The sequence below is a fragment of the Aethalodelphis obliquidens genome, unplaced genomic scaffold, assembly GCF_003676395.1.
Source record: "Aethalodelphis obliquidens isolate GAN/ISIS:26980383/991018 unplaced genomic scaffold, ASM367639v1 scaffold31, whole genome shotgun sequence".
NCBI lineage: Eukaryota > Metazoa > Chordata > Mammalia > Artiodactyla > Delphinidae > Aethalodelphis > Aethalodelphis obliquidens.
Window position 1 is genome coordinate 16748507 of NW_020837975.1, and position 19136 is coordinate 16767642.

Below are 19136 nucleotides of genomic sequence, written 5' to 3' on the forward strand. Positions count from 1 at the left end.
GCCTTAGGTTAAGTAAGGCAGATTACATTCATGACCGGTCAGAAATAGGAAAGGGCACAGCCAGTTTTTCTCATGGCAAAGAAGAAAGGATAGGTATCTTCAGGAAAGAAAATTAGCCTGAAACATTCCAAAGCAGTTCAAAGCAAATATGAAATTATCTGGAAATCTTGGATATAATTATAAAGACTCTTGCTATTTTGTCCATCCTCCTCTGTAATATACCTGAATTTTTTTGCGGTACGCGGGCCTCTTACTGTTGCGGTGTCTCCCGCTGCGGAGCACAGACTCCGGACGCGCAGGCTCAGCGGCCATGGCTCAAGGGCCCAGCCGCTCCGCGGCACATGGGATCCTCCCGGACCGGGGCACGAACCTGTGTCCCCTGCATCGGCAGGCGGACTCTCAACCACTGCGCCACCAGGGAAGCCCCCTGAATTATTTTTGTTAGAGTGTGTGCCTCAGCATTTAGGAGAGCTGGGCCCTGACCCCAGTAGTCTGAGCTTTAGTGTAGAGCCATTACCAAGACCCCAGAGTCTGGAAGCAGCTGCAGAGACAATCTGGGGCTGGATATTTTCTGTTGATTATTAGTTTGTACCTTCAGAAGTTAATTCCAGTTTCAAAGCTCAAGGCTGGCCTGTGCACTGGTGAATTGGGGCATCTCAGATCCGTCCGTGGGCTGCCAGAGCTGGAAGGAGTGGCAGAGGCCACGCTGTCCAGTCCCTGCGATCTGCCAGACCTGGGTTTGAATCCTCACTCAGCAGCTGAGCAATCCTGGGCCAGTATCTCCGCCTGTTTGAGCCTCCATGCCCTCATCTGCAAAACAGGCCCCCTTACAGTACTAGCTTCTTCGGGTTATTATCAAAAAATGAGATAAAACAGTAAAGTACTCAGTACACGTGCTAAGTGTCAGTGATTGTTATTGCTATGACCAGAAAAATGTTCCTCGACGTGAACAATGGTCAGGGGAAAGCTGAGCTCTGGGGGAAATTACATGACATATGACCGAGTTAAATTTAAACGTCCTGGCATTTGGGGCGTAAGATTATGCATGTCCCGTTTGTTCATTCACTGGGTACATGACTGCATAAAGAGTAGACACAAACTGGCTGCCGTATGCGTCAGGGGGTGATGGAGACAGCTGCTGTATGGGCATCAGGAGAGAAGGGCTCCCTTCATTCACTTCATTATCAATAAGTAGGAACATTTTGAAAGAAGTATTTTTTCCTGAGCAGTTGCTCTCAACAGTAGGCTTAAGATATTCAGTAAACCATATTTTTAACAGATGTGCTATCATCCAGGTTTTGCTGTTCAATTTATAGAGCACAGGCAGAGTAGATTTTGCATAATTCTGAAGGGCCCTAGGATTTTTGGAATGGTAAATGAGCTCTGGCTTCAACTTAAAGTCACCAGCGGCGTTAGCCCCTAGCAAGAAAGTCAGCCTGTCCTTTGAAGTTTTGAAGTCAGGCATTGACTTCTCCTCTCTAGCTATGAAAGTCCTAGATGCCAGCTTCTTTCAATAGAAGCCTGTTGCATTTACATTGAAAGTCTGTTGTTTAATGTAACCGTCTTCGTTAATTATCTTAGCTGGATCTTTTGGATAACTTGCTGCAGCTTCTACATCACTACCTGCTGCTTCACCTTGCACTTTTATGTTATGGAAAAAGATTCTTTCCTTAAACCTCATGAACCGGCCCTGCTAGCTTCAAACCCTTCTTCTGCAGCTTCCTTATCTCTCTTAGCTTTCATAGAATTGAACAGAGTTAGGGCCTTGCTCTGGATCAGGCTTTGGTTTAAGGGAATGCTGTGGCTGGTTTAATCTTCCATCCAGACCGCTAACACTTTTTCCGTATCAGCATTAAGGCTGTTTCACTTTCTTATCATTCACGTGTTCACCGGAGCAGCACTTTTAACTTCCTTTAAGAACTTTTCCTTTGCTTTCACACCTCGGCTCCCTTTCAGCCGACCTTGGTTTTCAGCGTGCCTTCCTCACTGAGACTAATCATCTCTAGCTTCTGATTTAAAGTGAGGGACATGGGAATCCTCCTTTCATAGGAACACTCAGAGGTCACTGTAGGGTTATTAATTAGCCTATTTTCAATATTGTTGTGTCTCAGGGAATATGGAGGCGTGAGGAGAGGAAGAGAGATGGGGGAACAGCTGGTTGGTAGAGCAGTCAGAACACACACAGCTTTTGTTGATTGAATGTGCTGTCCTACATGGGAGCAGTTTGTGGTGCCCCAAAACAATTACATGAGTAACATCAAAGGTCACTGATCACAGACCAGCATAACAAGTATCATCATGATGTAAAAGTTTGAAATACTGTAAGAATTGCCAAAATGTGACACAGAGACACAAAGTGAGCAAATGCTGTTGGGAAAATGGTGCTGATAGAGTTGCTCGATGCAGGGTTGCCACAAACCTTCAATGTGTTAAAAAACGCAGTATCTGTGAAGGGCAGTAAAATGAGGGATGCCTGTATTCTACTTATTTAGCTGCTCCTGCTGAAAGACTGACTCTCTATTGTTTCAACAAATGTTTCAGGATTGAATCTCTTTAGTCTGGCCTGGGGCGTGTCCCCACCACCCATCACAGAACTAATTCCTCTGGTCAAGGAAGCAGAATTAGCTCGAACAGGCCAGGCTTGGGTCTGAGTTAAGTGTAACCAGCTCATCGCAATTTGTCTGGGACTTTTCTGGTTTTGGCACTAGAAGTCCCATGCCCCAGGAAACCCCTCAAGTTAGGTCAAAATTTGCCCTAAAGATGTCCATGCCGGAGAAGAGGGGAGTGTTGTCAGCCCCAAAAGACTCTCACGACTAGGAGTGAAGGTGGGGTGGTTTTCTGGAGGAACACCCAGAAGGGGAAATGGATTCTGGGAAGGCCAAGAAACAAAGTAATATCTTCTCCATGTGCCTTTCTGGATTAGAGGTACCTTGAGGACAGTGATTGAATCTTACTTATTTTTGCATCTTTCCTAAAATTTAGCGCACTGCCTTCCACATAGGAGGGCCTCAAAAGAATTTCTCCTATTTCTTGCACAACTTTATTAAATACTTAAAAAAATTCCTGTAGAGGGAAGAATGTCTAACACTAAGTAGTTCATGATGGATAATACAGGATCACTTTTAACATGAGCATTTAAAATAGTTTATAGTCTTATTTGTTGAGATTATTGAAATGCAATCTTGCTGAAAATGGGGTGGATGCAGAGTTTGTGTTAAACTTTCAAAATTATTAAAGTACTATGATTCCTAAGGTCCTTTCCCCATCATATGTAAGAGAAAAACCTCTATTATGTTTTCTTCACAGTAACATCTAATATATATTAAAAAGTGAAACTTAAAATACATTCCTTGCGACTTGAAATTTGATTCACTGGTTTCAGTTTTGTCGTTAAACCAGACTGAGCAGTGGACAGGAATTGTTTTTCTTGGGGCAGGGTGTGACTTTTCTTGTGAAACTTTTTTCCTGTAATTTCTAGCTTCTGACCCATTCCTGCCAACAATGAGTGATGCGTCCCAATTAGGAGTTTAAAAGAAAAATAACTGCATGAAGAGCTATGTCGTTGATTCTGAAAACAGGATAAAACATTTTAAATATTTTACACTAATGAATAAATGTTAAGTCTTGAGTCTACTTAATGGGGGGAAAAAGATACTCCCTCTAACATGCTGCTTCCAAACTTGACATTGGCCATGGAGGCAAAGACTCTAGTTGTAATTAGTTTGTGTGAATTTAGCCAAGTCGGTTCTCTCTGGGGCACCACATTCATTTGTACATGACGGATTTAGACTATAGCTCCTAGTTCATTTCAATCTCCAACACAAAAATGGGCTTAAATTTCATCCCTATTTCTAAGATTTATATGAAATTCCTTTTTCAAAAGCTGAGCTGAAAGAAAATTATAAATGAACATTATTATTTTGTCTCTCTATATAAAGGAACATATCAGAAAAATCACACTGGAAATGGAGAATTTGTTACTGTTATGTTTTCTTTTATTATCATTAAATGCTTCCAATGACCCTATAGTGGACTCTCTGGTGGCCTTCCCAGCACCCACTACACCTCACTTCCATTGACAGAAGAAGTGCAGGTTGGTAAAGAGAACTCAGCTCGAAGTGCAGACTGAATTGGTCTGCTGAATTTCATATGCTGGCTTAGGTTTGGGCATATGACACAATTGTAGAGTGACTGAAGGAGATAGTTGCTGGAGCCAAACACAAAAAACAAAAAAACTAAGAAGTCACGTCCATTGCCCAGAGGAAGTGAAAAATGAGTCATATGATCCCTGCTGCTACTGTTATCTTTACCACTAGAGGAACCAGAAGCCAATTCTGTTAATAGCTCCATGAGGAGTTAGAAAGAACTCAGGACACGGTGACATTGTTGAGCTGCTAATTCAACCAGTTCTGAAGGCTGCCCTACCTCTGGCCTTCCTGTTTTGTGAGATGAGAAATATCCTTATTATTTAAGCATCTGAAATAGATTTTCATTTGTGGTTGACATAGTAAATATTTGTAGGATAACAGATGCTTGGGACAAAAAGATCCTTATGAATCATTCTGTCCCTCTGTTCTTGACCACGTTATCTTACAGGGGAGACCAGGCTGCATAGGACTCCCTGATCTGACCCAGTCACATGGGCAGGGGCAGGGACAGTGACTGAAGGGAGCCCTTCTCTTCTGATGCCCGTACAGCAGCTGTCTCCATCACCACCTGACGTATACGGCAGCCGGTTTCTGTCTACTCTTTATGCAGTCTTGTACCCAGTGAATGAACAAACGGGACATGCATAATCTTACGCCCCAAATGCCAGGACGTTTAAATTTAACTCAGTTGTATGTCATGTAATTTCCCCCAGAGCTCAGCTTTCCCCTGACCATTGTTCACGTCGAGGAACATTTTTCTGGTCATAGCAATAACAATCACTGACACTTAGCACGTGTGCTGAGTACTTTACTGTTTTATCTCATTTTTTGATAATAACCCGAAGAGGCTAGTACTGTAAGGGGGCCTGTTTTGCAGATGAGGGCATGGAGGCTCAAACAGGCGGAGATACTGGCCCAGGATTGCTCAGCTGCTGAGTGAGGATTCAAACTCAGGTCTGGCAGATCGCAGGGACTGGACAGCGTGGCCTCTGCCACTCCTTCCAGCTCTGGCAGCCCACGGACGGATCTAAGATGCCCCAATTCACCAGTGCATAGGCCAGCCTTGAGCTTTGAAACTGGAATTAACTTCTGAAGGTACAAACTAATAATCGACAGAAAATATCCAGCCCCAGATTGTCTCTGCAGCTGCTTCCAGACTCTGGGGTCTTGGTAATGGCTCTACACTAAAGCTCCAGACCCACACGCGTGTTAAAAAGAAACGCCCATTTCTCAGCTGGTAGCCATTCCTAGTTCCCTACTGCAAGGACCGTGTTTCTGTATTTCTTGCAACCTTACTCATAAATTGCCTAGTACTCAATTCGCGTGTAATACGGTGATCACTTCTCCAGCAACACGGACACATACTGCTTTGGTAGAGCCACACTGTATTTTTCCCAAGTAACTGGAACTGGCTAAAGCTGCTCGTGCTGGGCCCTGGGGCTGCCAAAGTCGTTTTTCCTGCAGACACCTTACCGCCAGGTGCATGTTAACTAGGGGCGAACGGAGAATGGCAGTAAGCCTGAGGCTGACAATATCCAGGTGCCCTTTCAGGGACTCGCTGTGTTTCAGGTCCCCTGAAGGGCAACCAGCCCTGGGACGCTAGAAGATGGGGCGTGGCAGGAGAGTGGAACTAACCTCTCCTACTAGATCCAACTCGACCCCCCCAAGGCCTCTGTCTCCAGGTTGTACCTGAATCCAACCAATCGGAAAGGGAGTTACATCGACGGCGGCTGAGGTGTCCAATCCGAGGACATGTGTCACACTCCGTCGCCCGCTGAGTCCCCACGAGCTGTAAAACTGTTCCGCAGTCGCGCGCGGGGCAGCCGAGCACCCTCGGAGCGCCTCGGGTAGCGCGAATCTCAGGGAGGAAGGGGCTGTTATCAGGGGCGCCCGTTAGTGCGCAGGCGCCTCAGGAAGAGCTCGGTCTGGCTCCTGCGCCTTCAGGTCTCCGTCGCTCCCAAGACCCAGGAGCGCCGGGTTCCGCGCGCGCCGGGTCCGCGTGCTGCAGAGAAGCGGCGGCAGCGGGTGAGTGTGAGCCTAGCGCGCCCGGCGTTCCGGAGGGAAATGCCACCCCCTCCCCCGTCCACTAGGGGCTTTGAAAATAGAGGTGGTGAGATCCCCTACCCTTGATACACACACACACACATCCCCCTAGCGGACAGCCGCGAGGGACCCCGGAGCGGCCGGGAGGTACCTGGCTGGGGGCGGCCGAGGGCGGGGTGGGAAGAGGAAAGGAAACTGAGCAGGTAGGCGCGGCCTGGGCGGACGGTGGGGTATGGGGTGGAGGCGGGGGGCGGTGGCGGGACGGAGGTGGAGGCCGAGGGGGCGGGCGTTTGATTTTACAGGAACGCGGTCCAAGGTATCGATCGACCTACCTCCGCCTGAGTATTCGATTAGAGTTGATGGGAGTGACACAGCCAAATTTAAAAACGAATTTCCTAGAAAACCTAACAAGAAAGGTAACACTGAAGTGCTTTTTATCGGCCGGGCACTGTGTTAAGCATTTTACAAATAACGCTTCCTTTTCTGGGCACTGCAACCCTGTGAGATCACAGCGTCCCATTATACAGATGGGGAAAGTCCTGCTCAGAGACGTGAAGCACAGCTAGTGACCACGAACAGATTCAGGTTTATTCCAGCCTTGACTCCACTAGGGTTTCTTCTTTAACCACCAGGCCATCTGGTGGACCCAAGCTGGAAACCTTGCCAGTACTATAGAAAGTCAACTGCTCCTTTTAATATTCCGGTTTTCTTTTCTTTCTTCCTTTTTTCCAGAGGTTGTTCCAAGCTATTTTAAGGAAATTAAAAGAATTTAAAAGCAGGGAGGAGATATTTTATAACTAAAATATATAAAATATAAATATCTCCTCCCTGCTTTTAAATCAGCTACAAAATATAATTTGGGAGAAATTTGATGAACACAGAAGAAGTACACAAGGAGTTATTTTGTAGAAAGAAATAATATATGTAGAAAGTAAGATTAAGTATAGCTGTTTTGAAGATGCCGGAAAAGTTTGTATGTGCTGGAAAATTGAAGAATACTTTAGAATCCTAGAGTTGTTAAGAGTCTTTCAGAGAGTAGTTTTAGTTTTTCTTTAGAATATCAAGAAAATTAATAATAATAATCTAGGGAAAACCACCAATGTTATCTATGTGAATAGACAATGCTATTTTATTTTTATTTTATTTTAAAGCTGTGTAAGAGTTTCATTATAAATAGTATTTGTGAAGTGTTTAGAATAAGGCTTTTGTATTACAGAGCAGATGGCATGCTAATGGCGGCAAATAGCTTTCATCATATCCTTTGACTATCACACTCCCCCAATTTCAGCTAAGAATGCCAGTGAGAATTGCCCGAGATACATTTCATCCAAGTAAGAAAGTCATCCCAGATGAGGGAGAGTGTGTTTTGGCCCTGAATTGAAGAAAACTACACACAACTTCGGTTGGGATTATCTGGGTGTCGTTCCGGTGACTCTGCTTTTTTTCCTTCCCTTTGATATCTTTTTGGTTTGAAAAATTACAGAATTTCTCCCAGTGCTTTGTAATATAGCAATTAGTGATTTTCTTATTCCTTGGAAATACTTGAGAACTTCTCACTGGTGTTTTGTTTATAGCTTAACACTCCTGTTGGGATGAAACAGAATGCAGTAGACATAGATACAGGCACCATTAATGAAAGCAGGAAAAGTCCCGTTCATAGTTTGGAGATTAAAACCAGACTTGTAAACTCGCTGTTACTAGATTTATAAACTTGTTAAGGACCTGAAATTCGTAAGAGTACAGACAGTAAGGCTACGAATTGCTTCCTGAGTTTGGCCAATCCAGGGACTTCATCTTCATCCTGTGTAAAAAGAAGAGGTTAGCCTAAATTATTTCTATCTACTTTATAGTTTCACAGTAGTATCATTCCGCCTGTCACGGTACAGACTTTTTTCCTAACATAACAGCTTTGTAACTGTGGATAAAAAAGAGACTAAATTTGAGGGCCTATATTGTTTAACACTTTATGTATCCGCATTTTACAAACACAGAAACTGAAGCTGGTAGATCTGCCCACAGTTGCCCGTCTACTAAATGTGGGCTCAAGTTCTGGGATCCTTCTGATTTCAGAGCCTCTAATCTTTCCACTTTGTCTGTGCTTCTAAGTCTGGAGACAAGAATCCAGCAGTGTGCTAGGGGTTAGTGAACCACAGGGTAAACAGCACATGTGCCTTGACCCTCCTATTCACTCAAGATTTGGGGAAGAAAGATTTTGATTGGTATGTATTTTGTGTGAGAGAGGGGCGGACACAGGTTTTTGTTTTATTGTTTTGCACATGGGAAATGAGGTGAAACACATTCACGTTAAAAAACTCAGGTCTGTGGTGTAGAGTACACATTTCACATAATTTTTGAGGTAAGATGAAACATCAGAGATGTTTCCTGTTTTGTGGCAGGACAATCCAGATGCTTTTAAGATTACAATTTCATTTCTCTCTACTCTTTTTTTTTAATATAATGGTTTTATTGAGGTAAAATCCACATACTGTCTAGTTTACTCATTTAAAGTGTACATTTTTACGAATTGTGCAACCATTACCACAGTCAATTTGAGAACATTTTCATCACCCCAAAAAGAAACCTGGTATCCATGAGCATTTACTCCTCATTTCTCCTCAACCCCTTGCTCCAGACAAATCTAATATACTTTCTATCTCTATAGATTTGCCTATCTAGGCATTTCATCTAAATAGAATCATACAATAAGTGATCTTTTGTGACTGCCTTTTGTTTTACTTAGCACAATGTTTCAAAGGTTTATCCAAGCAATAACATATATTTGCACTTCATTCCTTTTTATTGCCAAATAATATTCCATTGTATGGATATACCACATCTTATCCATTTATCACTTACGGACATTTGAGATGTTTCCACTTCATGGCTCTTACAGATAATGCTGCTGTGATCATTTGTGTACAAGTTTTATCATTGACTTGTGTTTTAATTTCTCTGAGGCATATGCCTACTAGTAGATTTTCTGGGTCGTACGGTAACTCTGTTTAAACTTTTGAAGAACTACCAGAATGTTTTCCAAGTGCCTGTACCATTTTCATTCTCACCAGCAGTGTATAAAAGTTCTAGTTTCTCTACATCCTTGCCAATACTTGTTATTATCTTTTTTATTATATCCATCCTACTGGGTGTGAAGGGGTATCTCATTGTGGTTTTGATTTGCATTTCCCTGATGGCTAATGATGTTGAACATAATTTCATGTGCTTATTTGCCATCTCTATATCTGGAGAAATATCTTTTCAGATCCTTTGCTCATTTTTTAATTGGATTATTTAACTTTTAGAGTTGTTACAGTTCTTTATATATTCTAGATATAAATCCTTTACCAGATATATGATTTGCAAATATTGTCTCCCGTTCTGTGGGTTTTCTGTTCTCTCTATTATATCCTTTGAAATGGAAAAGCTTTCAATTTTGGTGAAGTCCAATTTATTTATTTATGATTTTCGTCACTTGTGCTTTTGATGCTGTATCTTAGAAGGCTTTGCCTAACTCAAGGTCATGAAGACTTATTCCTATATTTTCTGCTAAGAGTTTTATAGTTTTAGCTCTTAATCTTGGTCATTTTGAGTTTATTTTTGTACATGGTATGAGCTGAGGGGTCCAAATTCATTCTTTTGCACGTGGATATACAGTTGTCTCGGCACCCCTCTGCTCTTAGAGGAACTCCGTTGGAAAAGTTTTAGACATACTGTGACATGATTCCTCAAAGGGCTTAGTTTTAAAAACAATGCTTTATGATGTATGGGTCTCAAGCGCAGCATTACAAGAAATCGTGGTGTTGTAGAACAGAATTCATTCAAGCTCGTCTTTGTTCTTCCAAGATGACAGCCAGATTCGTTGTTTTGATTATTTATGCCCCTATTTTGAGTATTTTATGTTTGAAAAGTATAAAGCCCTTGTCCTCTGATAAATGGCACATACATAAATTTTGGTGTTATAGACTTCAGTTATATTATTTATTGAATGATTTTTTTTTTATTGACCTAAGAGAGTATTTGGGCAAAGATTTCATGTGTAGAAAGTAACTTTAAGAGGTTTGGAAACACAAATTATTACTGAAGAGCTGTTATAGGTCACCTATAGGTCACCTAGATAAACGATTATTGTCTCTGTAATACATCTCAGACAGACTGTGACAGCAATGTGTGGTAAAAGGGAATTAAGGTTGACCATGATTTCTGTAACTGTTTCATAGTAATTTGTACGTGAGTTGTGCCTGGATAATGGAGGGACTTGAATGCCAGGCAGAGGTGTTTCTGTATAGGCTGGGGGACTTTGAATACTGATTTTATCAAGGAAATGTCATGGACAGGGCTATTCCTGGGAAGGTTAAGTTGGGAGCGGATGTTGGGTGAATAAGGGGACGGTGATCGAGGTAGGAAGGTCAGTTAAGAGATGGAAGGGCTCTGGACAGGAGGCCCTGGGGACTTGAAGAAGTGTGGCAGGGGACTTACCTGGCGGTCCAGTGGTTAAGACTCTGCACTTCCAATGCAGAGGGCACAGGTTCAATCCCTGGTCACGGGACTAAGATCCCATAGGCCTCTTGGCGTGGCAAAAAAATTAAAAAATAATAAAAAAAGAAGTACGGCAGCAGCGGAGACTCACTCTACCTAAATGACATCTCCTATTTGCTTAGGAACCAAAGAAGATAGAGTCTGAAGGTAGGGAGATTTGTTTGGGGAAATCTGTTTTTTTGTAATCAGTAGATTGTTAAAAAAAGAACCAAAAAATCAGGGAGCGCTCTGAGCCTAGGGTGGTAGGCAGGATAGTTACAGTGGCCCCTCATTATCCGCAGGGAGATTGGTTCCAGGAGCCCCAGCAGATACCAAAAGCTGCAGGTGCTCAAGTCTCTTATATAAAGTGGCAATAGTACACGAATACAGTCAGCCTTCTGGATTTTCCATCCGCGGTTGGTTGAATCCATGGATGTAAAACCCGTGGATATGGAGGGCCAACTGTACGTCTTTGACAGTAAAAAGGAAGTTTAAAAGGGATGTGGTGATGAAATGCATTTCAACAGCTGTTGCATTTCCTCAGAAACTACCGTGACATCCAAGTTCCTGTAGGCTTTGTCTGTCTGTCAGCCTCCTGTGAATATTGGGCAGGTTCAGATTGAGGTGGGACCTTTTCCTCACGTAGTATTTATTACTTACTCCCCTTTTTCATGCCAGTATTTTTCAACAGGAACTGATGATGAGCCAGTATGGTAGAGTTTCCACCCCCTATTTCTGTGGATTGAAAGGAACTATAGGGTACCAGTCATGAAACTAGAAAAATAATCGCCCTCCCTGGAGCCTCTGAAAGCTTGGCGTTATTTCTGTTTTGTGCAAAAGGGTTGTTTTTGTTTCTTCGTTTGTTCTTATTAAACCTTTAGAATAACTTCTGCTGCTGCAAACAAACAAGGCAGCCCATTGGTATGGGGCACAAGAACGACCCATATCCCCTTCAGAGCATGAAAAATGGGGCAGGACATACAACTGGACAAGTAAAGGCAATTTTTATTTTTTCCCACTTTATCTTTATTCAGTTATCTTTCAGTAAGTGACATTATTTAATTTTCAAGTTGATGTAGGTAAAGCTGGTGTATAAAAAGTTTATAAATGTTGGTTTTCTTCTCCCGATGACTAAACTTCTGAAACCTAATCCAACTCAAATAGCATTACTACTTATGAATTGTGTTTTTATATTTTAGGAACCCTGACTACCCTCCTTCAGCATGTTCACTATGAAGTTATTGCTGATATGTTTGTTTTCTGGACTTATAACTGGTTGTAGAGGGAACTCTTCCTGTACTTTGCCACCCAAGTTACTACTGGTATCCTTTGATGGCTTCAGAGCTGACTATCTACACAACTATGAATTTCCTCATCTCCAGAATTTTATCAAAGAAGGTGTCTTGGTAGAGCAGGTTAAAAATGCCTTTATCACAAAAACATTTCCAAACCACTACAGCATCGTGACAGGCCTGTATGAAGAAAGCCATGGCATTGTGGCTAATTCCATGTATGATGTCATCACAAAGAAACATTTTTCTGACAGTAATGACAAGGATCCTTTTTGGTGGAATGAGGCAGTCCCTATTTGGGTGACCAACCAGCTTCAGGAAAACAGATCAAGTGCTGCTGCTATGTGGCCTGGTACCGACGTGCCCATTCACAATACCACACCTTCCTATTTCATGAATTACAGCCCCTCAGTGTCATTTGAGGAGAGACTCAGTAACGTCTCCACGTGGCTGAGCAATTCGAACCCACCTGTCACCTTTGCAACACTCTATTGGGAAGAGCCAGACGCAAGTGGCCACAAATATGGCCCTGAAGATAAAGAAAACATGCGCCGAGTGTTGAAAGAAATAGATGACCATATCGGGGAGCTAGTTCACAAACTCAAGGTGTTAGGACTGTGGGAAGATCTTAATGTGATCATTACAAGTGATCATGGGATGACCCAGTGTTCTGAGGACAAGCTGATAAACTTGGATCGCTGCATCGACCCCTCAGACTACACTCTTGTAGACTTGACCCCCGTTGCTGCAATACTTCCCAAAATAAGTAAGTAAACTTTTAGCCAAGGAATATTTGAATGGGGCGGTTGATTGAGGAGGAAGGGTTTTGTAAAAGAACGAAGCTCAGACGTTTTGTAGTTCACAGCCATACACTCCTATACTCACTCAGAGCGGGATTATGTTTTCCCCCTGATGTATAAGTTTTTAGGCAGTTAGCTTAAGGTTTAGGTTCAAAGGGATTATTTCTTTGCTTTTTTTTCTTTAAGTTAATTAATTTATTTTTGGCTGCGTTGGGTCTTCGTTGCTGCATGCAGGCTTTCTCTAGTTGCAGCGAGCAGGGGCTACTCTTCATTGCAGCATGCAGGCTTCTCATTGCGGTGGCTTCTCTTGTTGCAGAGCACGGGCTCTAGGCACGTGGACTCAGTAGTTGTGGCACGCGGGCTCAGTAGTTGTGGCTTGCGGGCTCTAGAGCGCAGGCTCAGTAGTTGTGGCGCACAGGCTCAGTTGCTCCGCGGCATGTGAGATCTTCCCAGACCAGGGCTCCAAATCCGTGTCCCCCGCATTGGCAGGCAGATTCCCAACCACTGCGCCACCAGGGAAGTCCCTCCTTGCTTTTTGATGTATTTCTTTTTTTTAATTTTTATTTTTTTATTGAAGTATAGTTGATTTATAAGGTTTCTGGTGTACAGCAACAAAATGCAGTTTTACACACACACACACACACACATATATATATATATATATATATTCTTTTTCAGATTCTTTTCCATTATAGGTTATTATAAGATATTGAATATAGTTCCCTGTGCTATACAGTAGGTCTTTGTTGATATATTTCTTACTTATTCACACTAATGGAAAAAGGAAATTTTTATCCTTAAAAAACATCTTGGACTTTTGTGTGAGATATACCTTTCGTCTACCAATCTTAGAATTAGTAGTTAGCAGTAATATGTAATTAGTTTATATTTACTTAGGAAGCTAGATGTGAAATTTGTCCTCTTTGTATAAAAGTCCACCAGGGATAATCACAAAATGAAGAGAGATACGTGAATGCTTGGAAAGGTGTGTGTGTGTGTGTGTGTGTGTGTGTGTGTCCCCAACACTGTTACATCATTATTATTCTGTTTTTTTAATGATTAAAGGGCTTTAATAGATAACATTGTTCAGGACTTATTTCCAGTTATTCTAGTTAGAAATATTTTTTCCTTATCAGTCAACATGACTTTTTCCTTTGCTGTTTCCTTTTCTTCCAGACAGAACAAAGGTTTATAACAAACTGAAAGTCTGTGACCCTCACATGAATGTTTATCTCAAAGAAGACATTCCTGCCAGGTTTCATTACCAACATAATGATCGAATTCAACCTATTATTTTGATGGCTGATGAAGGCTGGACAATTGTGCTAAATAAATCATCACTAAAATGTAAGTATTGATTTAGAATTTTCCTTTTGACTCCTAGGGACAAATCACACATCGGGACGTTGTTCCACCAACAGGATACTTTCATTTAGAGATGTCCACACAGTATAATTAGTTTGATTTTCAACTAGGTGATTCTCAGGTTTTCATCTGAGAGCCATTTTTAGAAACCACAGTTTCATCCTTAGATTAGAAGGTTGGGTGATCTTAAGGGTGAAGGAGTAGTTTTACTTTTTTACAAAAACTTCAGTTACTGGCAGTAACTTTCAAGGCTGGTTCTCTTGATTTGTAAAAATAAGAGAGTAGTAAAGAAACAAAGAAAATAAAAGAGAAGTCAAGAAACAAAGTGAAGGGGGAGAGATTAGCTAGTTCAAATCCTTTTTTCTTTTTTTGTGTTAAAAAAATGTGTCCAGGTAACCTTAAGTCTTTCCCCAGTGATGAAATTGTTTACCTGAGTGCTACAGCTAGTTAGAACACTGGGCAAGAACCAGAAAGTATGCAAGCAAAAATCGACCAAGTAAACAAAACAGATGGATCAAAATCTCTCCTCAGACTGAAGAAATGTATAGGGGAGAATTACAGCTTTTTGCCCATAAGGAAAATTCAATTCAAGTACATTTTTCAAAAATCTGATTTTGTAAACCATAGCAGGGGTCAGAAAATTTTTCTGTAAAAAGCCAAATAGTAAATATTTTAGGCTTTGTGGGACAGCTGGTCTCTGTCTCAACTACTCAATCCTACCTTTATAGTGGGAAGGCAGCCACAGGCAATACATAAACAAACTGACATGGGCTGTTCCAATGAAGCTTCCTTTACAGAAACAGGCGGAGGGCTAAATTTGGCCAGGTGCTGTAGTCTGCAGATCCCTGATCTATAGCAGTTCAGACGCATCAGGCAAGGATGAGACTGAGGGCCATTAGAGTTGATATATTATTGATACTTACGTTGTATCCTAATTATTGAAAACTTGGAAAATACAGAAAAGTTCAGAAAAGAGAACAAAAACTATCCATGATCCTTCGATACAGAAGTACAGTCAGATGTTAATTGTGGGTGTTTTCCTCCTTCTAATCTTTTTCTCTGTTACATACAAATGCATATTTTTATTATTAAATCATATGGTTTATATTATTCACATTATAATCATATACATTTATATTACTGAAATCATAATACCTATATATAATGTTATATTGTGCTTTTTATTGTATTGGTCACGTGGGTTGTTTTTCTTATGAAATATTTCAAACATACAATTAAAGAATATGTAACACTGATCCACTCATCACTTAGTCACCTGCACTTCATATGGAAGTAGGAGCTTATTAAATGTAACTGGTCTGCATTAAAAGGCAATATTTTAAAAAATAAAGCAAAAGCTTGAGAATCTGGTATTGGAATGATATCAGGGACCATCAGGTTTTTCTTTGAGTTAGACTTTTACTAGAGTTACAAGTTGGAGTCACCAGGTTAGACGTCACATTCAAGGCAAGAATCCCTTCCGTAACGTGCTCAGTCCCCTGGCCCTCCAGATGCTGAGGTGTCCATCAGCTGTCAGTAGACCAGTGGTGTATTCCACATCCTATGTCTTGTCCAGGAGCAGCTGACGTAGGTCAGGCTTCAGGCTAACTTCCTTGCCACTCACTGGTTTTACTCACTTCTGCTCTCCCCAGTTACTCAGGACCCTCAGGCCGCCCACTCTTTCTATCACTGGTGCTGTTTGCAGTGGGCTTGCGCAAACAGTGCTGGACACTGGCAGGTGAAATACGTGGGGCTGGGACTGAGAGAGAGTTTTAAAGCCTGAGGTCATGACGGATCGAGAAGAGGTGGGGGTGGTGTGTGTGTGAAATAGAGGACGTGGCTGTGACTTGAAGAAAACAGAAAATTGTACTGCTGGCACCTGTTTGGCCCAACTAATCAGAATTTTAATGGGAATGACACTGGCAAGAATGCAGTGTATTTACACTAGAAGCAAGTTATTTTGTGGTAGAAAAGCTGCTCTTATTTACTGACATCATCTTGTTCTTTTCCAGTAGGTGACCATGGTTACGATAATTCTTTGCCTAGTATGAATCCATTTCTAGCTGCCCACGGTCCTGCATTTCACAAAGGCTACCAGCACAGCACCATTAACATTGTGGATATCTACCCAATGATGTGCCACATCCTGGGATTAAAGCCACATCCCAATAATGGAACCTTCGGCCACACTAAGTGTTTGTTAGTGGACCAGTGGTGCATTAATCTCCCAGAAGCCATAGGAATTGTTATCGGTGCGCTCTTGGTCTTAACCACTCTGACCTGCCTCATCATAATCATGCAGAATAGACTCTCTGGACCCCGGCCATTTTCCCGACTTCAGCTACAAGATGATGACGATGATCCTTTAATTGGGTGACATGTGCTGGGGTTTATACAAAGTGGCTGTGATTAGGACACACCCAAGGAATGGTGTTACAACTATGAAAAAGTATACTTTGAAAGACAAAGATCTTAGACCAAGCATGCTACAATTATTTTGTTTTTCCTTGTGTTTTGTTTTGCGGCATTAGCTAATACAAAAAACTCTGACCGTAGAAAACATTGCTAGTAAATCATTAGTTAACACCAACTGTTTCCCTAACTAGAAAGGTTTTTTTTAAGAAAAATACTGCCTTTGCCCTTTTTTTTTTTTTTGCAACGAAGATTAGACACATCTATAGATGAAAATATGCAAAAATTTAGTGGGTATGCTTTTTGAATAAATTTTTACATTTGTAAATTACACAACAGAAATCTTTATAAAATGTGTGGATTTTGTGTATCAGGAAGGAAAACTTTCCTATATTTTTATATGTGCCTTTAATAGAGTTTGTATCCCAAGTAAACCCTTGAGGTAGGAAATTCTCTGTGATGGTTAATTGAAATGGATCAAGCAGGCAGAAAAGATCTAGCATATGAAGAAATTATTTTAAGAAAAACTATTATAAAAAACAAGCAAAGACCCCGTGATACAAAGCCTAAGTCTTCTTCACCAGTGTGTCTTTGTTAAGACCCTTAAGCTATTGAGGCCTCAAAAGTTAAACCTTTTGAAGAGTATTGCTAAGAAGAGACTAAGAAAATAGGGAAACGTGCTTTCCTCACTTTGTACTCAATGCCTTTGTGTAAGTTATTTAGTTGTGTGTATGTACGTACCAGTGTGTTGCATGTATGTGTGTACACTTTGTGTGACTTACAGCAGGTGGTGGGAGGTGAGTGGCCTGGGAGCAGCCTCCCACATCCCCATAGAACCCAGCTCTCAGGAAAGGTTATAATTGCACTTCACTTTCGTGTACTTTCTTCTAACTCACAAGGTAAAATCATAATTTTTAAAAATTCATTAATTTTTGTTACCATTTTTAACTTTCTCATGTTTTTTGTAACCAGAGGTCTCCAGGTGCTGCCGAGAAATGTATGACCTGATACGAATCTGGTTTTGATTGGGTCAGAATGAGGAAAAGAGATTTTTCTATTTACCTTTGGGAATTTTATGCCTTACTTTTTAGGCTATAGCGCAGCTAAATTTAAAATGGAATTTAGTATCTTCTGATCTTTTACATGAATCATGCGTTAAGTGGCTGAAGAAACTCTCAGGACTCTGTTAACCTTCAGTAGCCTGAACGCTGCCTCTGCGTTTTTCTCCCATATTTGGTTCATAGAAATAACCACTCCGCTCATATTTTTTAAAACATACTTGTTCAGAGCGAAGGATTTGTTGTGAATAACTGTTATCCTAGCTTTGCTAAGTGGTACCTTCTAACAATCATGATTAGTAGGAAGAAACTGAATTGTGGCAGACGAGATTCCATCTATTAGAGGAAAAATTGAGTTCAAGAACCATTCATCAGCAGCTGAGGCAAGCAGTTAATATTACTAGTGCGATCTTTAAAGTTTTGACAAATAAACTAGGGAACTGTTTTACAGATACAAAGATAATCTACAGTAAATATGCAGCCCACTTAAATGCTGATTATCCGTGGTGGTCAAGAACAGTGGTGCCAGTCGTCAAACGTAATTCATCCTGTGGTCACTGCTGATCTCCTGATCCCGGTATTTGGTACCCATTGTACTTGGGGTTCTTGAGAAGCATTTCTACACCCTGCATGAATAGTCCATGCATGCAGTCGTAGGTGACTGTATTAAGAACAGCATGATAAATAAATAAAACCACCAGGACTCATTTTGCTTTTTGACAGATTTTATTTCTGATGTTTTTGCCTCACATAAAAGTTATCCTAAAGGTTAATCGTTGATCTGAACAAAATAATAGAAAAATTTCTTTCTACTTCCATTTCCATTAAAAAAAAAAAAAAGACAGGAGAACAGTCACATTTAAAGCAGTGAGCATTTTTTTGAAATGTCTAAAATACTAATTGAGGAGAGCTTGGTCTTTGCAGTGGTGTGAGCTTTAGTGGTTGTACTGGCTTGATTGGCAGTTATGAGTTTCAGAAGTCGGTCCATAGCATGCAACCTGTGAGTGGATTTTATGGAGGATGGAATAGGAAGGGATGCCCCAGCAGTGTCTCAGCCCTTTGAACAGAAGACCTATTATTTGTCTTGTTCTTTATTCCATTCTCAAAATACTAACTTGAATTAAAGTTGTAAATGTTTTTTGTATATGTTGATGGGACAAGAAGAGTATTTAATCAAAGAGACGTTTATATATTATTATATTGAACTTTATGTTAATTCAGTTGTATATTTAAAAATGATCACTTAAAGCCAATGACTGCTCTAGTACACTGAGAAAATATTTCAGTAAAGCCAGCCTTTTTCACTTGGTGTGTATTTTGTTAAATAATTGACTAATATGCTTCTGTGTTTTCTGGGTGGTAGAAAGTATTTGGCTCCAGGAAAGATTTAACTGTTTATGACAACAATACTCAAAGGTAATAGGAAAACTTTTTAGTAAGTTTGTTAATTCAGTGAGTGAATTCAGAATAAGTACATTTACTTATGTAAATGTAGGGACAGTTCTG

General features: G+C 41.0%; 1 protein-coding gene across 2 annotated transcripts; it reads left to right on the forward strand.

Moving 5' to 3' along the window:
- Nucleotides 1-5837: 5837 nt before the first annotated feature.
- Nucleotides 5838-17248, forward strand: ENPP4 (ectonucleotide pyrophosphatase/phosphodiesterase 4). 2 transcript variants are annotated; one of them, XM_027127432.1, is made up of 4 exons: nucleotides 5838-6173; nucleotides 11903-12761; nucleotides 13972-14142; nucleotides 16173-17248. In XM_027127432.1, exons 2-4 carry the CDS (start codon nucleotides 11927-11929, stop codon nucleotides 16535-16537), a joined length of 1371 nt encoding a protein of 456 aa, XP_026983233.1. In that variant the 5' UTR covers nucleotides 5838-6173; nucleotides 11903-11926; the 3' UTR covers nucleotides 16538-17248. The 2 variants fall into 2 exon arrangements, with proteins under 2 accessions (XP_026983233.1, XP_026983234.1); XM_027127433.1 differs by lacking the exon at nucleotides 5838-6173 and adding an exon at nucleotides 6509-6607.
- The last annotated feature ends 1888 nt before the right edge of the window (nucleotides 17249-19136 follow it).

Excerpts from the sequence above, each read along its gene's own strand:
- ENPP4 (XM_027127432.1), top strand. The coding sequence starts at position 11,927 with ATGTTCACTATGAAGTTATTGCTGATATGTTTGTTTTCTGGACTTATA. Across the intron at positions 12,762-13,971 it reads TGCAATACTTCCCAAAATAA|ACAGAACAAAGGTTTATAAC; the intron begins GTAAGTAAACTT and ends CTTTTCTTCCAG. Across the intron at positions 14,143-16,172 it reads AAATAAATCATCACTAAAAT|TAGGTGACCATGGTTACGAT; the intron begins GTAAGTATTGAT and ends GTTCTTTTCCAG.